The 27,064-nt window shown below is 40.9% G+C and overlaps 1 protein-coding gene across 8 annotated transcripts in view; it reads left to right on the plus strand.

Moving 5' to 3' along the window:
• The window catches only part of LOC130906639 (trichohyalin-like), a 34,218-nt gene continuing 7,154 nt past the window's right edge, over positions 1 to 27,064 (plus strand). For 2 of the 8 annotated variants that reach the window (XM_057821155.1, XM_057821156.1), the window contains exons 1-13: positions 3 to 421; positions 4,623 to 4,680; positions 6,411 to 6,506; positions 6,584 to 6,637; positions 10,833 to 11,011; positions 11,075 to 11,193; positions 11,271 to 11,339; positions 18,096 to 18,164; positions 18,234 to 18,320; positions 18,386 to 18,529; positions 21,783 to 21,927; positions 22,252 to 22,470; positions 23,086 to 26,535. In XM_057821155.1, the coding sequence (XP_057677138.1) occupies positions 318 to 421; positions 4,623 to 4,680; positions 6,411 to 6,506; positions 6,584 to 6,637; positions 10,833 to 11,011; positions 11,075 to 11,193; positions 11,271 to 11,339; positions 18,096 to 18,164; positions 18,234 to 18,320; positions 18,386 to 18,529; positions 21,783 to 21,927; positions 22,252 to 22,470; positions 23,086 to 26,535 (4,793 nt within the window). In that variant the 5' untranslated portion in view covers positions 3 to 317. Of the gene's footprint in view, positions 422 to 4,622; positions 4,681 to 6,410; positions 6,507 to 6,583; positions 6,638 to 10,832; positions 11,012 to 11,074; positions 11,194 to 11,270; positions 11,340 to 11,450; positions 11,651 to 18,095; positions 18,165 to 18,233; positions 18,321 to 18,385; positions 18,530 to 21,782; positions 21,928 to 22,251; positions 22,471 to 23,085; positions 26,536 to 27,064 lie in introns of those variants that run through there. The other 6 variants (XM_057821154.1, XM_057821153.1, XM_057821161.1 and 3 more) reach the window with 6 other exon arrangements.

Raw genomic sequence — 27,064 nt, forward strand, 5'->3', positions numbered from 1 at the left:
CTTGTGCTGTCATCCGGCGTGAACGCGCACGCGCTTGAGTCAGCATGGAAACTCCAAGTCGCCTTCAAGCGTACGCGCGCACGTCAGAAGAGCCTGTGGCAGGATCAAAGTCTGGCGTGGACGTGGAGTGTCAAACACGCGCGTCCAGATCGCTGAAAGGAGTGGGCGCGGGCACGCGCTTCGTCATTTCCTTCGTTCGTTGGACTTCCCGAAGAGAGTGAACGTTTGTCCTTCGTGAGCGCGCGCGCGCCTGGGTGTGCGCCGCCAGGACACAAAAACTTTATTGGACCCGCTCGGACGTCTTTTGTGTGTCCACGATGACGTCAGTGTGGAAAAGACTTCAGCGGGTTGGCAAAAAAGCTTCCAAGTTTCAATTTGTTGCTTCTTACCAGGAGTTGCTGCTCGAATGCAAAGACAAATGGTGAGTGGACATACACTCACAATACATTATCTTTATGATAAATATGATCTTCATAAGAGAGCTGCGTGTCCTTCGTGTTTCTTTGGCACGTCCTCAAAAGATAGCGGTTGGGGGCGTGAGTGCGCGTACCCGCGTCAGCTGTCAGTATAGAGTGAACCCCCCTTTATCACGGTGGGTACGTTTCAAAAGCCTTCCTTTAATGCGTGAACAAAATTGAAGCAATTATTTTCTGCCATTGTCGGCGATGGAGGTCCAGTCTGTTTTGACCAGCAGCAATCATTCAGTGAATGAGCTAAATTGATTAAAACTTTTTTCATTCTTTTTTTAAATGTATTGTAAAAACACATGAGAAATGATCATTTTTAAAGAATCACGGCAAAAATAATATGTGGGGAACACTACACTGTTTCCAAAAAAAAAAAAAAAAAGAAAGCTGAACTTTCAAGTCAACCTATTTCATAGGTTTTGATGGAAAACTTGCACAAAAAATTCTTCATTTTATAAGCTGAATTTATGCTAAAAAAGCAGAACTCAATATTTTAAGTAATTTTAAGTAAAATGGTCTTATGGTTAAGTGCAATATATTCAGAATTCAAAACCTGGGCCTCTTCCATGGTAGCACAATGCTTAGACAACTGAGCTAAACAGTGTGACTGACTATACTGTTGCTAGCACACATTTTTGAAGGCATCTGGAGTGAGGCTAGGGCTAAATTCACACAACTTCACATTCACAAGTTAACACATCTAGGGATGTCCTGATTCGATCGCGTGATCGGAAATCAGGCCGATCGAGCCATTTTTCAGAGGATCCGAATCGGGTGAAAAGGATCGGGTTTTTAAAAACTATATGTTTTCCTGCTTAATGCTTGTACAGCCTCCCACTCTCCCACCTGCTGCTTTTCTTGGTCAGGAGGCAACTGGAGTTTACTTGTTAAAGTTAATGATGATTGACAGGCGTTGACGCTTTGATCTTGCCAGAGACGCATGGGAGCGCTACCTTCAAGGCGCCGTATGTGTCAATCATTGTTCAGCTTGTATAAATATTGCGGTAATGTGCTATGGCAACTCATTGTGTGTGTGTAAGTGAGCAGCGCGAATGGATTTGGGTGGACTCACTCAATGAAGCATTTAATAAAGACAAGCATTTTTCTATGTTTTTCTTGTTTAAACACATTATGAATTCCTTTTTTTTTTTTTTTGAACAACACTTTTTTTTCTGTATCGGATCGGGACTGTATCGGCAGGTTCTCAAAATCAGGTGACTGGACACGGGTGCAAAAATGTGTGATCATGACATGCCTCAACACAACTTCACATTTCAAGTTCACACAACTCTATTGTATTGTATTGTATTGTATTCTGTTCTATTCTATTCTCAAGTTTTGCTTACTCAGAAATGTAAATTTTACCCCTAGAACCTGATTATTCAAATTAGCACAACTCATTTCAGTTTTAAATTCTCAAAATAACAAGTTACTGACGAAAGCATGAACATTTTGAGGCTATGTCATAGACTTCATAGTATATTGACAGGACACGGGGTGCGGGGACGATTAATAGGGGGCCTATCTCCGTCAAAGCTGACCGAGTGGAAACAAAGAGCTTTTAACGTGAAAATTCTTGTGAATAAATGTATAAATCCTTGAATTCTTTATAGATATGGATGTAAAAGTCTTGATTCTTTGTTAAAAGAGCAAAGAACCGGGCAGTTAACATTTATTTTACGTAACTATGTCGAATGTGCTGCAAGTTTTTAGCCACTGTGGCGACACCTTATCACCACAGAGAGCTTTTTATGTTGAACGTTATCCCGAATAAATACTTAATTCCCTGAATTCTTTATAGATATGGACGTAAAACAGTCTCGATTCTTGGTTAAAAGCAAAAAAACGGGCAGTTAGCATTTATTTTACGTAAATATGTCGAATGTGCTGCTAGTCTTTAAGCCACTGTGGCGCTGCCTTATAACCACAAAGAGCTTTTTACTTTTACAATTCTTCTGAATAAATGCTTATATCACTGAATTCTTTATAGATATGAACGTAAAACAGTCTCGATTCTTGGTTAAAAGCAAAAAAACGGGCAGTTGGCATTTATTTTACGTAAATATTGCGAATTATGACGCCAATGCCGTAGTGGTTAATTTCTCCCATTAATTTTTGTCACAACGTTTCAAAATGCAAGCATAGTACGAAAAATATAATAATTACCTTGAATCCACAAACAAATCACTCCTGAGACAATCTTTCCTGTTTGTATGTGGTACAGCTTTTGTACTTTTTCAACTTAAATCCGGCGTTAGATCGCTGCATGTGTTGAATAACTGCGACCGACTGCGAATAACTAAAGCGCAGTGTGGGACGGCCACCTACTTGAAGGCGTGGCGCAGTGTCTGTGGAAGGTAATATAATTATGAAGTCTATGGCTATGTCTACACTAAGACATAATTTTTTGCCTTGTAATTCGGACAATATTTTATACCTGTTCGCACTACGTTTAAGGTGTGTTTATAAACCCCACGCTTCTGCAAACGACGTCTGCGCAAAAAGGAGCAGCCTCGTGTGTGATGTCATCGTCCGTGTGGTTCACCTCTGAACCAGAAGGTTATAATTTTTCACATTGTTCGATGTCTTCTCTGGTCATGTTCACGTGTAAAATTTACAAGCTCTTTCAGTTGCAGCTGTGAAAAGAGAAGCAGGAAAGCTGCCACTTAACCATTGGCATCCATTGTTTACGATACCGTAATGCCACACAAAAAAAAAGACAATGGCGTCCTCCATGACGTCACTTCCATTGGCTCCAGTTTTTACACAGGTAGCCGGCGGCTACACTAGACCAGTACTTCTCAAATAGTGGGGCGAGCCCCCCCAGAGGGGCGCAGAGCGATGTCGGGGGTGGCGCATGTTACCTTGAGGAACATACTTTTTTGCTGTACTAGAATAAAGTGTAATTGCACATACACTCAGTGGGTGGCAGTGGTGCTATCATTTTCAGCGTGTGCGCAGTATTTTTTAACCAAACAAGAGCACACAGCAAAGAGTAGTTGAGATATGAAAAGCCAAGACGAGGAAATATGACGAAGTGTATGTAGTATTTAGTACAGCGGGACACGAGGAAAGACCAGTCTGTTTACTTTGTCTAAAAATGTTCGCAGCGGACAGCAGGAATTTTTTTTCAGCGAAAATGTGCCGTATATTGCCAACAATCGTCCCGCTTTGTCAGTGTTACATCGGTAAATCAGCGAGCACTGTTAGCATCATTTAAAGTGGCATAACAGGTTGCTCAGTGTAAAATAATCCCACGCCATAGCAAAGGAGCTGATACCGCCTGCAGCAAAAATAAAAACTGCCGCTCTGTCCAATGACACTCGTTTTTGTTCTATTAATTAATTTTTGTTGTTTCGGTCTAATTTTTTGGCATTTTGAGTTAATGTTGCTAACCAATTTGAATTTATTATTATTTATCGATTTTATTCAATTTTAATTTTTAGTATCACATGGTCAAAAAATGTATCGAGTGTGTTTTTACACTATGGATTTTTTTTTTTTTTTTTTTTACACTTTATTGTAAATTGATCTATATTACTTTTTTCTTTAATATTAAAAAGGACACAATGTTATGCAGAGGTGTTATTATAATAATGATAAGAATTTTATAGACAAATGATACTACAGTATATTTAGTGGTGGCAGAGAGTTTGGGAGGGGACATTTATGTCTTCCTGGGGAGCTTATGTCATTAAATATCTTGACAAGAGGTACATTAGTGTAGCCGACATGCCGTGTAGCACAATGAATTGAACATTTAAGGCCATTATCCGTCCTTGTGTAGATGTAGTCTGAGTTGTTAAAATCTTAAATTAACATAAATTATTGCATTTTTTTTACAGTGTAGTAGCTAATTAGATTCAAGAATTTCCAGACTAAGAAATTAATCAAACATAGCAACACTGAGTCAACAAACTACACAACACCGCCAGCACGCCTCACAAGTACGCCTTTCACATGACTGCTCAGCAACTTCCCCCTTCGCTTCCTGTACACTGGTAGACAATACAACGCACAAACAGGCTCACACACAAGTCACTACACTAATGAATGCCGTCCTCATGATGGTCATGAGTTTGTGATCCAAGATGCTTTTGGAAAGTGTACACACAACATGTATCTAATGTACACACAAACATTGTGTGTGTGCAGGCAACCAGACAAGTTGCGCGTGGTTTGGACGAGGAGGAACAGGCGCATGTGCTCCAAGGTGATGAAACTCTGCCTACACCAGCCTTAAACCTTTTATGCACATTTTTTTTTTTACCCTTACCGGCATAGGTGGAGTTTGATTTTTGGGACATGTTGATGACCCCGAAACGCAAAGTCAGCAATAAAATTAACTTACAAGAATATTTATAACAGTAGTTGACAATGAGCGTTTTTTTGTTTCCCATCATTCTTGAGGGGAATTCTAAATCAGGCTGCTTAGGACAGCTATACTTTTCGCCAAAATGGTCATCCATTGAATATGGTACGCCCGCCGGTGTCGTGCCAATGTAGTTACCCTACTCTAAACTGTATCCCCAGGGCGGAGCCATATGGAGGTAGATTTGTGTCTTTTTTTTCAACCAGAAAAGAAGTCGCTTCAATCAAAAAAATGTGTTTGAATGATAAAATAAATTTGAAACTCCAAAAACTCAACAACAACAAAAATGCATATGAAAGTTATATTTTTAATTAAAAAAAAAATTTTTTTTGTTTGTTTTTGATTGAAGTCAAGGTTTTTTTTTTGATTGAAGCAAGTTTGACGTAATGTTAATTCATGTTTGGGCCACATTTTTGCTAGGACATTCTGGTCTTTATTAAGAAAGTTTCTTCAAAAAAATAATGATTTTAAAAAACAAAAATCACTTCAATCAAAATAAGAACAATTTCAATCATAGAAAAAGTTTTTGAATGCGAAAAAATATTTGCGATTGAAGAATTTGCATTTGAACACTTAATTTATCATTAAAAAGGTTTTCTTTGATTGAAGCAATCCTTTTTGTGTTTGGGCCATATTATGATTAGAACATTTGTGTCTAAGTCATTCAATCCCAAACCCTAACCCCAAAAAAGTTGATTCAATCAAAAAAAAAATTTTTAAATTAAAGAATTTGTTTTTAAAAAAAAAAAAAAAAATCTTTATATATATATATATATATTAGGGCTGTCAAACGATTAAAGTTTTTAATCCAGTTAATCACAGCTTAAAAGTTAATTAATCGTAATTAATCGCAATTCAAACTATCTATAAAATATGCCATATTTTTCTGTAAATTATTGTTGGAATGGAAAGATAAGACAAGACGGATATATACATTCAACATACTGTACATAAGTACTGTATTTGTTTATTATAACAATAAATCAACAAGCTGGCAATAACATTATTAACATTCTGTTAAAGCGATCCATGGATAGAAAGACTTGTAGTTCTTAAAAGATAAATGTTAGTACAAGTTATAGAAATTTTATATTAAAACCCCTGTTAATGTTTTCGTTTTAATAAAATTTGTAAAATTTTCAATGAAAAAATAAACTAGTAGCTCGCCATTGTTGATGTCAATAATTACACAATGCTCATGGGTGCCGAAACCCATAAAACAGTCGCACGATTGACAGACGTTAAGGTTTGATCTTGACAGAGACGCTTGGAAGCCGAAACTTCAAAGTGCCGCTTGCATCAATCATCGTTTAGCTTGTTAAAGAGTTGCTGTGAAAACTCATTGTGTGTAGGTGAGCAGCTTGAGTGGATTTGAGTGGACTCACTCAATAGGGGATTTAATAAAGACAAGCATTTTTCCTGACACATGTATTGACAATTATTGTATCGTCATATCGTGAGATCATCGTTATCGTGAGCCTTGTATCGCAAATCGTATCGTATCGTGAGGTATCAAGAGGTTCCCTCTTCTCCTAAAAATTGGACTCAAGTGTGTACATTGATGTGTGTAGCTGCACAGTTGGCAACCCGGAATCAAAAACCCGTACCGAGGGATGGTTCTTTGGCCCGTCCCGGAGAACGTGGACATCTCGGTGACACTCTTCAAGGTAGCGTACAGACTCTAAAATATATCCTCTTTGGTTGTTTATGTCTCATGATGTGTGTTATGCTGTCGTGTCCGCAGGAAGCGGGTGCTGACATGTTTGAGGACAAAGAGTGGACCTTTGTCATTGAGGGGGTGAGTACCGTAAACCTCTTGTTTTTACCCACTCTTAAAATTTGTACAGCTGTTCTCTGACTATACTTTAGCATGCACCCATAGTATTCATGTGCCTCTGGCTGTATCTCTGTTTTTTTCTTCTGATTGGTCATCTGCACGCCACTGGGCAGAACAGTCCAATCGACTGGTCCTATGACCGTCCCACTGATTATTTCTCTGCCAGCCTCGTCACGAGCATAATCTGTTTCTCAGCCCTTCTTTTGACTTGTTCTCCTGTTGTAAAGTGTATCACAAAAGTGAGTACACCACTCGCATTTCTGCAGATATTTAAGTATATCTTATCATGGGACAACACTGACAAAATGACACTTTGACACAATGAAAAGTAGTCTGTGTGTAGCTTATGTAATAGAGTTCATTTATTTTCCCCTCAAACTATAGCCATTAATTTCTAAACCCCTGGCAACAAAAGTGAGTACACCGGATAGGAACTACATACATCCCTAAAGGTCCAAATTGAGTACTGTTTGTTATTGTCCCTCCGAAATGTCATGTGACTTGGTGTGCATGGCTGTCACCCCAGGAGGAAGCCTCTTCTGAAGACGGTACACAAGAAAGCCCGCAAACAGTTGGCTGAAGACATGTCAACAAAGCACATGGATTACTGGAACCATGTCCTATGGTCTGATGAGATGAAGGTTAATTTGTTTGGTTCCGATGGTCTCAAGCATGTGTGGCGGCGAACGGTTGAGGAGTACAAAGATAAGTGTGTCATGCCTACAGTCAAGCATGGTAGTGGGAATGACCTCCCCCCCACCACCACCCACCACCTCTTCAATCTCTGCAACAATACAAACAGCACTCCTGTAACGAGTCACGTGACATTTTGGAGGGAAAATGACAAGCAGTACTCAATTTGGACATTTAGGGATGTGTGTAGTTCCCATGCAGTATACTCACTTTTGTTGCCAGGGGTTTAGATATTAATGGCTATATTTTGAGGGGAAAATAAATTAACTCTATTACATAAGCTGCACAAAGACTATTTATCATTGTGTCAAAGTGTCATTTTGTCAGTGTTGTCCCATGAAAAGATATACTTAAATACAGTGGGGCAAATAAGTATTTAGTCAGCCACTAATTGTGCAAGTTCTCCCACTTGAAAATATTAGAGAGGCCTGAAATTGTCAACATGGGTAAACCAACCAATGTCTCGACCATGAGAGACAGAATGTGGGGAAAACCCACATTGTTTGATTTGTAAAGAATTTATTTGCAAATCATGGTGGAAAATAAGTATTTGGTCAATACCAAAAGTTCATCTCAATACTTTGTGATGTACCCTTTGTTGGCAATAACGGAGGCCAAACGTTTTCTGTAACTCTTCACAAGCTTTTCACACACTGTTGCTGGTATTTTGGCCCATTCCTTCATGCAGATCTCCTCTAGAGCAGTGATGTTTTGGGGCTGTCGTTGGGCAACACAGACTTTCAACTCCCTCCACATATTTTCTAGGGGTTGAGATCTGGAGACTGGCTAGGCCACTCCAGGACCTTGAAATGCTTCTTACGAAGCCACTCCTTTGTTGCCCTGGCTGTGTGTTTGGGATCACTGTCATGCTGAAATCAATCTTCAATGGCCTTGCTGATGGAAGGAGATTTTCACTCAAAATCTCTCGATACATGTCCCCATTCATTCTTTTCTTTACACAGATCAGTCGTCCTGGTCCCTTTGCAGAAAAACAGCCCCAAAGCATGATGTTTCCACCCCCATACTTCACAGTGGGTATGGTGTTCTTCGGAAGCAATTCAGTATTCTTTCGCTTCCAAACACGACAACCTGTGTTTCTACCAAAAAGTTCTATTTTGGTTTCATCTGACCATAGCACATTCTCCCAGTCCTCTTCTGGATCATCCAAATGCTCTCGAGCGAACCGCAGACGGGCCTGGACGTGTACTGGCTTCAGCAAGGGGACACATCTGGCATTTGAGTCCCTGGCGGCGCATTGTGTTACTGATAGTAGCCTTTGTTGCTGTGGTCCCAGCTGTCTGTAGGTCATTCACTAGGTCCCACCGTGCGGTTCTGGGATTTTTGCTCACCGTTCTTGTTATCATTTTGACGCCACGGGGTGAGGTCTTGCATGGAGGCCCAGATCGAAGGAGATTATCAGTGGTCTTGTATGTCTTCCATTTTCTAATCATTGCTCCCACAGTTGATTTCTTTACACCAAGCGTTTTACCTATTGCAGATTCATTCTTCCCAGCCTGGTGCAGGTCTACAGTTTTGTCTCTGGTGTCCTTCGACAGCTCTTTGGTTTTGGCCATAGTGGAGTTTGGAGTGTGACTGACTGAGGTTATGGACAGGTGTCTTTTTTTACCGATAATCAGTTAAAACAGGTGCCATTACTACAGGTAATGAGTGGAGCCTCGTTAGAAGAAGTTAGACCTCTTTGACAGCCAGAAATCTTGCTTGTTTGTAGGTGACCAAATACTTATTTTCCACTGTAATTTAGAAATAACTCTTTAAAAATCAAACAATGTGATTTTCTGTTTTTTTCCCCCACATTCTGTCTCTCATGGTGGAGGTTTACACATGTTGACAATTACAGGCCTCTCTAATCTTTTCAAGTAGGAGAACTTGCACAATTGGTGGTTGACTAAATACTTATTTGCCCCACTGTATCTGCAGAAAAGCGAGGGGTGTACTCACTTTTGCGTTACACTGTACATCAGCTTTTTCTTCTACCTTTCTTTGCACACAACTGGACCAGAACAGTTTTTCAACTGTTCTTATGATTACTCTCTGACTGTACCTTTGACCTTTGACATTTTGCCCTCTCTTCTCCAGACCGCTCAACATGAATATCACTTTTGCAATTCTTCTAACCACTCCTAGGATTGTACCTCTGACTCTTTCTCTAAATTTCCCTTTACATGCCAGTCGACTAGATTATTGCTTCATTTGTTGTTCTGACTATCAGTCTAACTCTTGTTCTGATCGTTCCTCTGTACGGTGCTGGATTAGAGTAGTCCATCAAGTGTTTCCATGACTGTACCTGTAATTAGTTTGTTTGTCACCCAACAAGAATATTCCATTCAACTCTTTCTCTTACGGTACTTTTCTTCTGACACTTTTGCTTAACTTCTACCAACCCATGACAGGAATATTGCTTTAGCTGAGTGGTTCTTAACCTGGGTTCGATTGAACCCCTGGGGTTGGGTGAGTAAATCTAAGGGGTTCGTGAAGGTTAATGCACACAGGGCCCTAATTTTGTACTCTGACTAAAGGTCAAGTGTTGTTTTAGATTAGGTTTTGGACTGGATCTCCAATTGATAGGCATTATTCAATTACTTTCAACTCCTAGCCCTCTATCGAATGGGAGGAGAAAGTGGTTTGCTCAGTGGAAGGTTGACTCACACTTGGTATGAGTAAGTATAAAAGACCTACAGGCAGCGTGCACTGCGCAGATAATAATTTTAAAAAACATTTGCATCACATTTTACGCCAGGAAGATAGTATGTGATGGAAGGATGCAACGATAAAATGAGAATGTAGACATGATGAACAACAATGGAAGTATATCAAACTCCCATGTGATACGTTAAAGGTGTTAAGACTATAAGGACACTCAGATTCCTGTTCTCTGTGTCTTAGCAGCTGAACAGAACAGGTTTAAAGTAAAAAATAAAAGAATGTAGACATGAAATTGTATTTTCCAGCGTGAAAATTTGAAATTTGACTAAATTTCCATTTAAATTTGCTTGCAAGCTTAGCTAGGTTTTGAATTTGAAGAAAAAAAAGCTTGATTATGAAATTCCGAATGGTTCGGTGAATGTATGTAACGGGTATACGCTTCTCCGTTGTGAGCTGTGCATAGAAATCTCCCTCCCGATGCCTTCTAGAGGGTGCGGCTGGCAGTTAAAGCTGCTAGCCCGGACTTGGCTAAGTGGTCAGCGCATTCGCCTGCCATGCTGGACGCGTCGTACGCGCGGGTGCGAGTCCTGACCTGGACGAGGGGGATGGATCGTGTTGTGCGGCATGGATCCACGCAAAACCGATTGCATGTACAACTCGTGGGGTTCGGTACCTTTAGCAAGTTTAAGAACAACTGCTTTAGCTATTTCTGGGACTGTACCTCTGAATTTTCATCAGAAGTGCCCTCTGCCTATAAGATAATTAACTGTTCCTCTGACCGAACTGCGCAATCCAACAGGAGTGCAAAGGCCACCGTAAAGTTCTGGCGTCTGCCGCCATCAACCTGAAGAATTACGCCAGCGTGACGCCGACACAGACAGACGTCAGGCTGCCGCTCAAGCCGCTGTCCGTCAAAGTGGTTGAAGCGGAGCTCAAGCTGTCTCTGTCATGCATCTTTGTGCGTGAGGGGAAAGCCACGTGAGTTTCTCAACTAGCGTTAGCGCTCTGATGCTAAGCTAAGCTAACGTTAGCCGTGTTTAGTGACGAAGACATGCAAAGCCTCGCCAGCCTCATGAGCGTCAAACCCGACGTGGCCAACATGGACGACTTCAACGAGAGCGATGAGGACGGCGACAACAAGTCTGTCGGTGGAGCAGCTGGTAAACATTGGTGTTGAAGCTCCCTGTTGCTGTCTTACTCATCTCATGTTCCACCTTTTTTCCTCCTGCCACTGCAGTCGTTTCGCGCCCGCTTACACGCCCCAACCGCCCTGCCCCTCAGCCGCCCAAGCCCACACTCGAAGCAGGTAGCTTCATGCATGATCGCTTCTAACTACTGAACAACACACTCTTCCTGTGACTGCTCCTTTAGCTTATTTCTAACTTTTTTCTGGAATGCTCCTCTGACTGCATTTAAACATCTTCCACCTTATCTCCATCTTAACGCACCTATCAATCATCCAAGTGGGCGGCCGAACCAACCCTGAACTCCACCCTCTTTGGCCGACTAGCTCCGCCCAGTCCCTTGACTCTTCGTGTCACTCCTCCTCCGTTTTTCCCCTTGCCTTCCCCCTCATCACTCCACCACCGCCACTGCCTGTCATCTTCGAGGGAAAAGGTAGCATGGATGCTAAAGTACACTTATTCATGCTGACAATTATTCATTCATCCTCAACTCCTTATACAGTTTTACCTCTACTTACGAAATGAATTGGTTCTGGAAGTACTGTAGTCTCGTAAACTGACAATTCTGTAAGGAGAGGAGCATTTTCCATGTAAATGCCCGAATCCGTTCCAAGTTCCCAAAAATTCAGACATAAATCTTTTATGAAGCATAAAAATGCATCAAAACATGTAACAGACACATGTTCCAATTAGATTATTTGCAATAAACATAAAATGTGAGTTGTGCATAATGTAAAAATCAAAGAATAGAGTAAAGAAGAAAAGTTGAAACACTCACGTAAAGCTGCCGGGACAATTCATGGCCCAAGGGTCGAATGAAGATGATGATGGGATACAAATATACATATATTTTAGAGGTCCCTCTTTGCCAGTTTAATGCCATTAAGATGCTAGGCAATTGCCAATGGCAGAGCAGCTATAAGTCTGTCACATTCAGGAAACCATGGGAGCTGCGAGTAGCAGCCCATACTGTAACGTATTTTTGCCTTTCGTATCCTAACTTTCTTTTGTAACAAGAGGAAATATTTTCTATTTGAGACGTGTTGTAACTAGGCATGTGCCGGTACGATATTCTGATGGTATGATAACCTTAAGTCAAAATATAATAGTTTCAAGGTATCACGGTATTGCAATTACAGCTCTAATATCTGTTACTTTGAGATATCTGGGTATGAAAAAAAATCCATTGAACAGGATTTTTATTTTTCAAAACATATTAGCAAATTGGAACATAGGTATAATGTTAGAATAAATAAAACGTATATGGTGAAAAACACAGACAAGGCTGAAAAAGCAGTTCCTGCTCTTGCACCCCTCTTTAAAATAAACTGCTATATTTAAGCCAAAGAACTGTTGTGTTTGGTAGAACAATATGTCTATATGCTGGCATAGCAGATTCATGGCACATTAAGCTCCCGAACTATTTTTAATTTGTCCGTTTTACAGACCTCGCGCAACCGCTTTTGTTTCAACCCAGCCATAAAACGAAGGTAATTAATTATATTTATCATTCAAAATGTCTGTCATTTTTAGCTTTGAATCATTAATTGATGGCTAATATTTCGTTTAAAATAAAAGGACAACTTTAAAAAATGATTCACTCGCATATTTCAAACTTTTAAACAAATGACGTCACAATGAAAAACAATGGATTCTGTAAAAAAAAAAAGTCACGGATATCTACCTCATAACTATCGCTTAATTGTATTTTTTTGTTACTGTCGCATTTTCTCCGATATGTTAGATGATATATAATCGATCCAAACAAAGAAAAATTGGAAAAAAAAAAAAACATTTGAAAAATTAAATATATGACAAAGAACATCTTGACCACTCCTTGATGTCTGCAATTTCTGCATTGCGACCCTTGTTATATTACCATGTTTCACCCATAAAATCCCCCCAAAATCCAGCTGTGGCCATTCACAGCTGTGGCTTGACACTCAGTGATACATGCAACATGGAGTTTTGACAGTATGATAACTTTAAGCCAAAATATAATAGTTCCAAGGTATCACGGTATTGCAATTACAGCTCTAATATCTGTTACTCTGAGATATCTGGGTATGAAAAAAAAATCCATTGGACAGGATTTTTATTTTTCAAAACATATTAGCAAGTTGGAACATAAGTATATTGTTAGAATAAATAAAATATATATGGTGGAAAACACAGACAAGGCTGAAAAAGCAGTTTCTGCTCTTGCACCCCTCTTTAAAATAAACTGCTGTATTTAAGCCAAAAGAACTGTTGTGTTTGATAGAACAATATGTCTATATGCTGCCATAGCAGATTCATGGCACATTAAGCTCCCGAACTATTTTTAATTTGTCCGTTTTACCCTGTAAACCCCTGTTTACAGACGTCGCGCAACCGCTTTTGTTTCAACCCAGCCATAAAAGGAAGGTAATTAATTATATTTATCATTCAAAATGTCTGTCATTTTTAGCTTAGAATCATTAATTGATGTCTAATATTTAGTTTAAAAACAAAAACCACTTAAAAAAAGAATTCACTCGCTTATTTTAAACTTTTAAACAATCGTCACAAGGACATTTGCGTCTCTAAAAAAGTCACGGATATCTACCTCATAACTAGCCCTTAATTGTAAGTTTTTTTGTTCCTGTCGCATTTCCCCCAATATTTTAGATGATAAATAATCGATCCAAATAAAGAAAAACTGAAAAAAAAAAAAAAAAAACCTTTAAAAGGGTAAATATATGAAAATGAAAATCTCAACCACTCCTTGATGTCTGCGATTTCTGCATTGCGACTCTTGTTATGTTACCATGTTTCACCCATAAAATCCCCCAAAAATCTGGCTGCGGCCTTTTACAGCTGTATCTCGACACTCGGTGATACATGCTACATGGAGTTTTTTTAGCGAAAAGAGGTAAGCACGTGATAATATCTCGTTAAAATCATGGCTTCTTTAAACTCTCGTGTGCTCTCACCTCCAGTTAGGGTTTTGCTGTTTATTTTATTTTTTTAAATGCCCTCCTGTTCAAAACTTTTCTTCCCCCAGAAAATTGAGATTTTAAGCTTTCCAATGATGTATCACACATGCATATGGGACAATTTTGAAATTTGGCCAAATTGGGGGTCTCAGAGCGGAACTTCAAGTCACCTGAGTGTTTTCCGCCATATATATATATATATATATATATATATATATATATATATATATATATATACAGTGCCTTGCAAAAGTATTCGGCCCCCTTGAACCTTGCAACCTTTCGCCACATTTCAGGCTTCAAACATAGAGATATAAAATTTTTATTTTTTGTCAAGAATCAACAACAAGTGGGACACAATTGTGAAGCGGAACAAAATTTATTGGATAATTTAAACTTTTTTAACGAATAAAAAACTGAAAAGTGGGGTGTGCAATATTATTCAGCCCCCTTGCCTTAATACTTTGTAGCGCCACCTTTTGCTCCAATTACAGCTGCAAGTCGCTTGGGGTATGTTTCTATCAGTTTTGCACATCGAGAGACTGACATTCTTGCCCATTCTTCCTTGCAAAACAGCTCGAGCTCAGTGAGGTTGGATGGCGAGTGTTTGTGAACAGCAGTCTTCAGCTCTTTCCACAGATTCTCGATTGGATTCAGGTCTGGACTTTGACTTGGCCATTCTAACACCTGGATACGTTTATTTTTTAACCATTCCATTGTAGATTTGGTTTTATGTTTTGGATCATTGTCCTGTTGGAAGATAAATCTCCGTCCCAGTCTCAGGTCTTGTGCAGATACCAACAGGTTTTCTTCCAGAATGTTCCTGTATTTGGCTGCATCCATCCTCCCGTCAATTTTAACCATCTTCCCTGTCCCTGCTGAAGAAAAGCAGGCCCAAACCATGATGCTGCCACCACCATGTTTGACAGTGGGGATGGTGTGTTCAGGGTGATGAGCTGTGTTGCTTTTACGCCAAACATATCGTTTTGCATTGTGACCAAAAAAGTTCAATTTTGGTTTCATCTGACCAGAGCACCTTCTTCCACATGTTTGGTGTGACTCCCAGGTGGCTTGTGGCAAACTTTAAACAAGACTTTTTATGGATATCTTTGAGAAATGGCTTTCTTCTTGCCACTCTTCCATAAAGGCCAGATTTGTGCAGTGTACGACTGATTGTTGTCCTATGGACAGACTCTCCAACCTCAGCTGTAGATCTCTGCAGTTCATCCAGAGTGATCATGGGCCTCTTGGCTGCATCTCTGATCAGTTTTCTCCTTGTTTAAGAAGAAAGTTTGGAAGGACGGCCGGGTCTTGGTAGATTTGCAGTGGTCTGATGCTCCTTCCATTTCAATATGATGGCTTGCACAGTGCTCCTTGAGATGTTTGAAGCTTGGGAAATATTTTTGTATCCAAATCCGGCTTTAAACTTCTCCACAACAGTATCTCGGACCTGCCTGGTGTGTTCCTTGGTTTTCATAATGCTCTCTGCACTTTAAACAGAACCCTGAGACTATCACAGAGCAGGTGCATTTATACGGAGACTTGATTACACACAGGTGGATTCTATTTATCATCATCGGTCATTTAGGACAACATTGGATCATTCAGAGATCCTCACTGAACTTCTGGAGTGAGTTTGCTGCACTGAAAGTAACGGGGCCGAATAATATTGCACGCCCCACTTTTCAGTTTTTTATTTGTTAAAAAAGTTTAAATTATCCAATAAATGTTGTTCCACTTCACGATTGTGTCCCACTTGTTGTTGATTCTTGACAAAAAAATTAAATTTCATATCTTTATGTTTGAAGCCTGAAATGTGGCGAAAGGTTGCAAGATTCAAGGGGGCCGAATACTTTTGCAAGGCACTGTATATATATATATATATATATTCTAAATAAAATTTGAATGAATGCAGTCCTTTAGATGAGCCTAATAACCACAGCTCAACATTATTACCATCAGAAAAAAGAAAAGTAAAAAAAAAAATCTCGTTTTACCACCGCTAGAAGCAATAAACACGCTGATAGAAAACGCTCATGATGGTGTTCACTAACCTTTAATTTTGTATAAATGGGAAATCATATTGGAGGTATTGCCTTCTCAGCAGCCACCCACCGCAAACATGTTTTACATGTCGGTTGGCCCTCCTCCTAGAAGCCGTGGCCTTCTGTAACTTTTCTGGAGCCGAAGTATTCCCATACCAACAATTTCCTTTTCTTCGATAGGGGAAAAAAGTTCAGGAGTTTCACCTCCTCCAGCCATTGTGTAGCACAGGTCACTCACTGACACTGAGCAACAACCGATGGGGGAGGGATGAGCTTTGCAGCTGCAAGCGAGGAATTTCTCCAAGCATATTTGGGATATAAAAAAATAGCTAATACCTTAGGGACGGTATGACGGAAAATTTTTGCGGTTTTGAAACCTTGATGTTTTCATACTACTGTATACCTTGAAGCTGGTAATTGGCGCATGCCTAGTCGTTACCTGAAAATTCCGTTTGTTGAGACTTCGTAAGTAGAGGTACCACTGTTTAGGAAATTTTATACAGGTAGTCCCCGTGATACGGACAAGTTCTGTCCCTACGCTGGCGACATAACCCGAATTTCCGCAAGTCAAAATTAACCCTTTGACTACCCCTAAATCTCAAAATAACTATCCAAAAACATGTATTATGCGTCATTGTACTGTCCACACCAAGATGTTGGAGTTGGGTACTAGCTAAACAGTGAGCTAAGCTGTTATCCTTCCTCTCTCTCGCTCACTCGGCGACGCGACTTCCTAGTGTGCGTGTGGAAGTAATACCCAAAATAAAAGCATGCATCACAAAAGAAAAGTCAACATTATAATCAAATAATATTCCGCCAAAAGGGCAGAAGTCATATTAATAAAATCAAGCAAATAAAATATACCGTGATGTACAATAATGTACTGTTAACGAGACTCCGGCATCGTAAAGTCGGGTATGTCGTAACACAGAGACTACCTGTATAGTGAACCCAAAAAGTGTCTTCTTGATCTCCTCTTTGCGTTTTCTCTTCTGCTTTTTCTCCATCATCTGCCTCTTCATATGTCCTCCGCAAATGTTTGAAAAAGAAATTGTGTAATTTTCTGTCATGCCCTCTTGCTTTGTGAAAGAAAGTCAGGTTTGTGGGATGGGCTTTGCCAGGTTGACAATTTAACTTCCTGATGCCTGAACTTACTAGCCTTGAAAGAAATTGTAAGTACTTAAAAATAGTATTTACAATCACTGCCATTGATGGCAATGGACGTCCAATCCATTTAAAATTGGATTGGATATCTATTGCCATCATTGCAGTCAATGAGTTTAAAATAACCCTAAATCTAGAAAATTAAATTGAAAATGCTAACAATGAACAAATGATGAATAAATAAAGAAATAAAAGCATTACAAGATTGAAAAAAAGGAAATACATAAAATCATACATTTAAAATGTATATTTAAAAGAAGTTAGGGGACAATTATAAAATAAACAAAAAAAGGGGTCATTTAATAATTCCTCCTTTTTCATCAGAGACTTTCTGATGAAGGCGGAAGTGTTCGCTGAAACACGTCAGGTAATTAAAACAACCTCAAAACAATTGTTCGTGATGAAAGAAAAATTCAACTAATCTATAAGTGTAAACAAAATGAACTCCATACAATTAAATAATAATTTCAATTTTAAAAATTAAATACTGATTGGATTTTCTAATTTTTAGCAGTATTTATCAATTTAATTTTCTGTATTTAGTTTTTTTATTAATATGTTTAAGTACTTATGCATTCCCACAACACTTTTTATGTATATTTGTTAAGTGTACATTAAAGTATCAAGGGGTTAAATCAGTCACAGAAGCGAACTGCCTGTACTTGAACTGAAAATAAATTTCCTCTGGCACTCTAACCTTTCTGTCCTTTAGCTCCTGCATCGTACGAGAGGCGCCCCCCAGTTGTCCAAACATCAGCTGAAGTCGCTACCAGTGCCTTAGGTGAGCAAACCTTTCGGTCACTTCCTCTCCATCATTTTACCGGCAGCTGCACTTCTTTGCTTCCTCCAGGAGGCGCTCAAGTTTTCAAAGCTCAAGTTGTAAAGTCTGTGGGCCGCCCGTCGTCCCCCTCGCCCTTTACCAGTGAGGCATCGACAGGTAAGCTGCGAGGCTCATGCAATAGAGCGCCACGGTAAACCTTCAGGTTTTTGTCAACCCCTCAGCTCCTCCTGTCGTCGAGGATGTCACCACCGTGCCGCTGCTGAGTCGTCCGGACCTGGATGCCCTCTGCGAGCCTGCTGCACCCGCGCTCATACCCCCACTGCCACATGCATCCCCACCTTCCTCCACCAGCAGCACGCCCACAGGTATGCTGTAAAAATTGCGTTTGGATGCTTTTCTCTTCCTTGTGTCATTTTCTGTAGCTATTTGGTCATTTCCTAAGAGACACTGCATTGCGGGAATTTTTGGAACGTTTCAAAGTTGAAACTTTAAGAATTGGTCTAAGTGCGTGGGCTGTGCGGCGCGCTGAACATGGGGATGGGAAATAAATACGAATATTATATGTAGGAGGCTTCGCATTTCAAAAAAATACCCACGGTAAAAATAGAACTGTGTAACATAACATTTAATCAAAAAAATATATGGCGGAAAACACAGACAAGACTGAAAAAGCAGTTTCTGCTCTTGCACTCCTCTTTAAAATAAGCTGCTGTATTTTAAGCCAAAACAACTGTTGTGTTTGAAAGAACAATATGTCTATATGCTGCCATAGCAGATTCATGGCGCAATAAGCCCCCGAACTATTTTTAATTTGTCCGTTTTACCCTGTAAACCCCTGCTTACAAACGTCGCGCAACCGCTTTTGTTTCAACCCAGCCATAAAACAAAGGTAATTAATTATATTTATCATTCAAAATATCTGTCATTTTTAGCTTAGAATCATTAATTGATGTCTAATATTTCGTTTAAAATAAAAGGACAACTTTGAAAAATGATTCACTCGCATATTTTAAACTTTTAAACAAATGACGTCACAATGAAAAAAATGGCGTCTGTAAAAAAGTCACGGATAGCTACCTCATAACTATCGCTTAATTGTATTTTATTATTACTGTCGCATGTTCTCCGATATGTTAGATGATATATAATCGATCCAAACAAAGAAAAATTGAAAAAAAAAAAACATTTGAAAGGGTAAATATATGACAAAGAACATCTCGACCACTCCTCGATGTCTGCGATTTCTGCATTGCGACCCTTGTTATATTACCATGTTTCACCCATAAAATCCCCCAAAAATCCAGCTGTGGCCATTCACAGCTGTGGTTTGACACTCAGTGATACATGCAACATGGAGTTTTTGGATCAAAACAAGGTAAGTACGCGATAATTTCTCTTTAAAGTCATGGCGTCTGTAATTCTGCTCTCGCAAGTTCTCACCTCCAGATAGGGTTTTGCTGTTTAAAATTTTTTTTTTTTAAATGCCCTCCTGTTCAAAAATTTTCTTCACCCAGAAAATATAGATTTTAAACTTTCCGATGATGTATCACACATGCATATCAGACAATTTTGAAATTTGGCCAAATTGGGGGTCTCAGAGCGGAACAAGTCACCTGAGTGTTTTCCGCCATATATGTATGATTTATTTATTTAGTCACTTTTTTCCCATTTTCCTTCCAATGTATATTGTGTTGCTCCTACGGGTGTGTGCACCTTGGGCACTTGAGGGCAGTGTAGTACACACATACTAATACACACAAAGAATTAAAGATGCACCAATACCGATACTAGTATCCGCAGGGGGCGCCGATCCGCCCCGAAATGGTGGTATCGGTATCGGCAAGACACAAAGACGGCGCCGATACCATTTACCGGTCCATTATTATAACATTTGACCGCAGCCTTTTTTTCCTCCTGGCGCTCACTACACTCTCTGTCTCTGTGTTGTGTGATGACATGTGAACACCAAGCAGCAATCGCTATTGGCCTGCTCCAGACCAATGAGAGCAGGCCAATAGCCACTCTGACCAATGACAAGGGCGCTTTTTCATATGGAGGAAAAACAAACCAGGAGAAATGGCGGCGATCGGGAAATATTTCAAAATATAAATCCCGTCGATTAAAATCAATGGCTGCATGCAAGATTTGCGGCCTGAAAGTTTCGAGATGTGGAGTTAAATCGACCAGTTTCAATACCTCGAACCTGATAAAACATTTGAAGACGAAAAGTGAACGAACACGACGAGTTTGAGCCTGGAAGAGCAGGACTGCTCTCCAGAGGAAGGGCGCTGGACCGGAGCAACAATCTCTGGTCAGTTCACTACGTCTACTTTACTTTTATTGTCTTTTACGGAAAGAAATGCCGCAGTAATTTGGGAACTGTTTCCGAAGTAGGGTTGCCACCTTTCAGAAATTGAAATACTCCCCCCTCCTGGAAAAAAGGAGGCTAATAGAGAGACAGGATGCTGTGGTCAATTATTATTACTTATAATTGTTAGCGTCCGCAAATGCGGAAACAAGGTTGAACCTCGAAGCGGACAACAAGCGGGGGATACGTACAAGGGTTTAATGATTGCAAACAAATAAATAACACGCGATCGCGGGATAGTAGAAATAACAAAAGGAGTCCGTGACAGCAGGTCGACGGAGCTCAATACTACAAACTCGAAGGTTAACTAAGACGATAGGCAGCAAGCCAAAAAGCCAAAATAAAAACACTCAAATACCTGCACAGGGTAGAGGTTACAAACGAGAGCAGCACACTAACAGAAAAAACCCAATGCAGGGGCGTTACAAGCAAAAGTAGCGAGACTATAGTGCGAGATGTCAAATAGCAATCAGCAAGGAAAATATCTCGGCAACCTTCTATGAGATCACCCGTGCTTAAATGCTGCGTTGATGAGCCTGCATTGGATTCAGGTGCGACGTCAGGAACGCCCCCACTACCAGCCCAGCAACAAAACACAATCTAACCAGCAGCAGAATGTGACAGTAATTTCATGAAAGTTGCACTGTTTGGACTTTGAGATTTTTAAAAAGGTTTATTCAATTCATTCAGAGTTTATTATTATGAATTTCTTTTTACTTTCTTACTGTTGGGCTAGTATTATACATGTTTTATTAATTTCACAAATGTAGCACTATTTTGGCCTTTGAGAGCCAAAGGTTTATTCAACTATTGTCTACTAGGGTTTAGTGTACATTTTCCTATTTTGCAAAGGTAAGCAACAGCCTGACAAAGCCTTGATAGCAATGATTTCACATCCAATTATGTAGCTCTTTGAAAAAAAAAAATGTATATATATATATATATATATATATATATATATATATATATATATATATATATATATATATATATATATATATATACACAGTGGGGAGAACAAGTATTTGATACACTGCCAGTGGGTTTTCCCATTGACTGTGTATCAAATACTTGTTCTCCCCACTGTATATATATATATATATAAACGGGGTGGTATCGGTATGGTATCGGTATCGGCCGATACTGCACAGCCAGGTATCGGTATCGTTATTGTTGCCAAAAAATGGTATCGGTGCAACACTACAAAAAATGCCCATTTCTGCCATCTGTTGACACTTGTGGCTCAACAGCAGAGGATGCAGCACTATCTGCTGGCATGGAAGTGATTCCCAGCCAAAGCCAAGATGCCGTGGCTGATACTGCTACAGCTACTGGACAAACGATCACTATGCAAGAATCCAAAGCTGCCGACCGAGAACAACAAGGGAGGAACAGGTGGGCCCACAAACATGTATGCAATTACAAAAACACACAGAAGAACACGTATACAAACAAAAACAAACACCTACTCTTATAACACCCTACATAGACATGTAGACACAAACTTTCCCAGTGAGTGATTTGTCCTGCTGTCTGTGTGCTTAGCATCCATGGGAATGCATGCTTAGGAAAATGAGTTAAGTGTGTTTTTTGAGCTCTCTTGCCCCCTGCTGGGTGTTGGATGTTGGGTCCGCTTTGATCCTCCTCCCGCTTGGCCTGCTTTCGGACAAAAAAAATCAGCGGCAGTCAAAGCCGACGGTCGCTTTTTATGTTTCCCAGTCCCTGCCGATCACAATCGGAGCTAATCATAGCCCCGCCTCCTCCGTGGCCGTTCGCCTGTGTGGAGGGATCCGACCCCCAGCGGTCCTCCACCAGCGTCCTGGCAGCTTTCATCACCCCTAAGAACCCTTTCAGCACTGACGAGGGACAGGAACCACCACGTGATGTCATCTCCAAAACCCATGGTAGCCAACTGGGGAGCTGCTGGCACTCTGGAAGGTGAGTTTGAGAGAACAGGTGCAAAAAAAGAAAGCGGAAGAAGACAAGAGGAAAGCGAGTGGAGGAACAAAAGAAGGAAGGAAGAGAAGGTAAGAAAAGAATGTACCAAAGAAAGACAGAAACAGGGATATAAAAGAGCAGATGCATGGAAAGAAAGTGGAGTGAGGGAAAGAAAATGAAAGAGGAGCAGGTGAGGGTAAGGATCAAAACATGTCAGAGGATGAGGAAAAAGTAGAGAGAATAAACGAAAGATTCAAGGAAAGATGCAAAAGACTACCAAGAAAGAGGTGACAAAGCTCAGTGGTAGACCAGCCCACAGGTTGTGTGTTCAATCCCCGGCCCTGATGACCATGTCTCAGTATCCTAGAGTCTGAACCCCACATTGCTCAAGATAATCAGTAGGTGAATGAAGAGAGAGTATTTTGAGTACTATCAAGGTAGAAAAGTGCTATGCAAGTGAAAGTCAACTTACAAGAAAGGAATTCAAGGATAGAAAGAGGAACTAATGTAGGAGAAAAAAGGGAAAACATGTGGTAAAGGAGGCCCAAAGACGAGGTAGAAAGGAAGAAAAAGGGAAACACGGAGCTTCAGCCATGTTGTCTTTCTCCTCTGCAGCCCCCTGCTAAAGGAGACCTCCACCAAGTTCCCTGCCCTGGAGGAGGAGAACGAGGAGGAGAATGAAGTCCCTGAGTTGCAAAAGAAGAACAAGGAAGAGGAGGAGATGAGGCGGAGGCAACACGAGGAGGAGAAGAGGAGACTGCTGAAGGAGGAGAAAAGGCGACTCTATGAGGAGCAGGAAGAGCTGAGGAAGCTGAAGGAGAGAAGGAGGCGCGAGGAGGAGAGGCTCCTCCAAGAGAAGCGGGAACGGGATGACAGGCTTCAACAAGAGGAGGAGAGAAGGAAGAGGAGAGAGGAGGAAGCAGCCCAGAGAAGAGAGGAGAACAAGAGGAGACAGGCTCGTGAGGATGAGGAAGCTGCACTTGTCTGGAGGAGGAAAGAGCAGGATGAAAGGAGACTCGAGGAGAACCACCAGGGGAGAGAAGAAAAGACACGACAGATACTGGAACTAGGGAATGAGGAGGAGGAAGCACGAGAGAAGGAAAGAATGAGGAGTAACGAGGAAAAGGAGTTGCAAAAACTCAGTGAGGAGAGAGACAGGATTCAGAAGGAGAAAAAGAACGAAGACGAAAAGGACGTGGAGAGGAAACGGAGGGACAAGGAGGACCAGAGATTGCAGGAGGAAAAAGATGGGATGGAGAGGAAGAAAATGGAAGAAGAGAGCAGGAGGAGACAAGAAGAGCAGGAAAGAGTCAAGGTAGAAAAGGAGAGAGTGATTCAACGACTAAAGGATGAGCAAGAAAGGATGAAAAGGGCGGACGAGGCGAGACAGGAGCAGAAATTGCGGGAGGAGAAAGAAAGGATGGAGAGCCAGAAAAGAGCAGAAGAGGAGAGGAGGAAAAAAGAGGAAAACAAAATAAGGGAGGAGGAGGAGAGAAAGAGGAAGTGTGAAGAAGAGAGAATGAAGGCAGAAAAGGAGATAGCCTTGCAACGATTGAAGGAGGAAGAGAAGCAAAAGCAGAGAAAAGAAGAAGAGAGAATCAAGGAGGAGGAGAAAGAGAAGGAGGCACAGAGATTCATGGAGGCGAAAGAAAGAATGGAGAGGCAGAAAAGGGCAGAAGAGGAGAGCATAAAAGAGGAGGAGCGAAAAAGGAAGCTTGAAGAGGAGAGAGTAAAGGCAGCTAAGGAGAGAGAGATGCTACGATTGAAGGAGGAAGAGAGGCAGAAAACAGAGGAGCAGGAGAGAAAGAGGAGGAACGAAGAAGAGAGAATCGAGGAGGAAGAGAAAGAGAAGGTGGTGTGGATATTGAGGGAGGACAAAGAGAGAATGGAGAGGCAGAAAAGTGCAGAAGTGAAGAGCAGAAAAGAGGAGGAGCAAAAGAGGAAGCTTGAAGAGGAGAGAGTGAAGGCAGAAAAGGAGCGAGAGATGCAAAAATTGAAGGAGGAAGAGAGGCAGAAAACAGAGGGGCAGGAGAATAAGAGGAAGAGAATCGAGGAGGAAGAGAATGAAAAGGAGGTGCAGACATTGAGGGAGGAGAAAGGGAGAAGAGAGAGGCAGAAAAGAGCAGAAGAGGAGAGCACAAAAGAGGAGGAGCAAAAGAGGAAGTTTGAAGAGGAGAGAGTGAAGGCAGAAAAGGAGAGAGAGATGCAACGATTTAAGGATGAGGAGAGACAGAAAATCGAGGAGCACGAGAGAAAGAGGAAAGAAGAAGAGAAAATCAAGGAAGATGAGAAGCAGAAGGAGTTGAATAGATTAAATGAGGAGAGAGAAATGATGGAGAGGAAGAAAAGGGAAGAGGAGCTGAGAAAAGAGATGGAAATAAGAAAAGAGGAAGAAGAGCAAAAAAGGAGGCATGAAGAGGAGGAACGAGTAAAGGCAGAAAAGGAGGAAGAGATTCAACGATTAAAGGAGGAAGAGAGAAAGAAAATTGAAGAGCAGGAGCGAATCAAGGAGGAGGAGAAACGGAAAGAGTTGCAAAGATTGAGGGAGGAGAAAGAAAGAATGGAGAGGAAGAAAAAGGAAGAAGAGCAGCGAAAAGAGATGGAAGTAAGAAGAAAAGAGGAAGAAGAGAGAAAAAGGAGGCGTGAAGAGGAGGAACGAGTGAAGGCAGAAAAGGAGGAAGAGATACAACGATTAAAGGAGGAAGAGAAAAAGAAAATTGAAGAGCAGGAGAGAGTCAAGGAAGAGGAGAAACAGAAAGAGTTGCAAAGATTGAGGGAGGAGAAAGAAAGGATGGAGAGGAGGAAAAAGGAAGAAGAGCAGAGAAAAGAGATGGAAATAAGAAGAAAAGAGGAAGGAGAGAGAAAAAGGAGGCGCGAAGAGGAGGAAAGAGTGAAGGCAGAAAAGGAGAAAGAGATACAACGATTAAAGGAGGAAGAGAGACAGAAAATGGAAGAGCGGGAGAGAATCAAGGAGGAGAAACGATTGAAGGAGAAGAAAGAAAGAATGGAGATGCAGAAAAGAGCAGAAGAGGACAGAAAGAGGAGAGAGGAGGAGCAGCGGGTCAAAGCAGAGGAGAGGGCTGTACAAAGATTGAGGGAAGAAAACGAAAGAATAGAGAAGAAGAAAATGGAAGAGCAGGAAAGAATCAAGGAGGAGGAGAAACAGAAGGAGGTGCAAAGATTGAGGGAGGAGAAAAAAAGAATGGAGATGCAGAAAAAGGCAGAAGATGAGAGAAAGAGAAAAGATGAGGAGGAGCAGAGGATCAAAGCAGAGGAGAGAGCTGTGCAAAGATTAAGTGAAGAAAAAGAAAGGATCGAGAAGAATAAAAAGGAGGAAGAGAAGCAAAGAAAAGAGGACGAACAAAAGAGAAAAGAGGAAAGAGAGAGAGTGAAGACAGAAAAGGAGAGAGAGATGCAACGATTAAAGGAGGAAGAGAGGCAGAAAATTAGGAGGGAAGAAGAAGAAGAAGAGAGAGTCAAGGAGGAGGAGAAACAGATGGAGTTACAAAGATTGAGCGATGAGAAAGAAAGGATAGTGCGAAAGAAAAGGGAAGAGGAGCAGAGTAAAGAGATGGAAGTAAGAAGCAAAGAGGAAGAGAGAAAGAGGAGGCGTGAAGAGGAGGAGAGAGAGAAGGCAGAAGAGGAGACAGAGATGCAACGATTAAAGGAGGAAGAGAGACTGAAAATGGAGGAACGGGAGAAAAAGAGAAAAGAAGAGGAGAGAATCATGGAGGAAGAGAAAAAGCTGCAACGATTAAGGGAGAAGAAAGAAACAATTGAGAGGACGAAAAAGGAGGAAGAAGAGCAGAGAAAAGCTGAGGAACACGAGAACAAAGAGGAGAGAGTAAAATCTGAAAAGGAGAAAGAGATGCAGCGACTGAAAGAGGAGGAGAGGCGGAAAAGGGAGGAAGAGGAGAGAAGAAAGAAAGATGAGGAGACGGTCAAGCAAAAGAGTGGGAAACAGCAGTTTCTTCCTGAAGTCTGTCTCCCTCTTCTGGACACCAGTTGCATTACACCCCTAGGTCTCAGGCGACCAGGAGAGACACAAGCAGCCAACAAAAAGGGGTGAGTTTAGCCTTCTGGTCACGACCTTCATTGACCCTCGTCTGTGGTTGAAGAATGGGGGTGAGGGTTATAAATAATACAGACCATCATGTGCATGCTTGTCAGCAGTGGTCCTTATGCAGTCACAACATTTTCAAAATGCATTAGAAAGTTCTAGGGATGCTCTAAGAAGCTTTAGAAAACTCGGAGTTTCCAGAAATTTTCTAGACACACTCAACAGTGTTTGAAACACTGGAAAGCTCAATGAGCACTGGAAGGTTCATGGATGGTCTTGAACGTGCTAACACTACAGAGAATTCTAGACACCATCTGTAAACATACTTCGGGGAAGTTCAAGAGAAGCTCTAAGGAGACTCAGGTAAATTCTAGAAGCACACTCAAGGTTCTAGAGACATGAGTCTGATTCACTAGCCTAGTAAGGTTTTTGTATCCCTAGTTCTCTCCCAGTCTATCCTCTGAGAAAAGCACAGACCAACTTCTGTTTTTGGTTTACTGTTTCAATTAAATTACTCTTCTATTGACTCACACA

Source organism: Corythoichthys intestinalis, chromosome 18 (assembly GCF_030265065.1).
Source record: "Corythoichthys intestinalis isolate RoL2023-P3 chromosome 18, ASM3026506v1, whole genome shotgun sequence".
NCBI classification, from domain to species: domain Eukaryota; kingdom Metazoa; phylum Chordata; class Actinopteri; order Syngnathiformes; family Syngnathidae; genus Corythoichthys; species Corythoichthys intestinalis.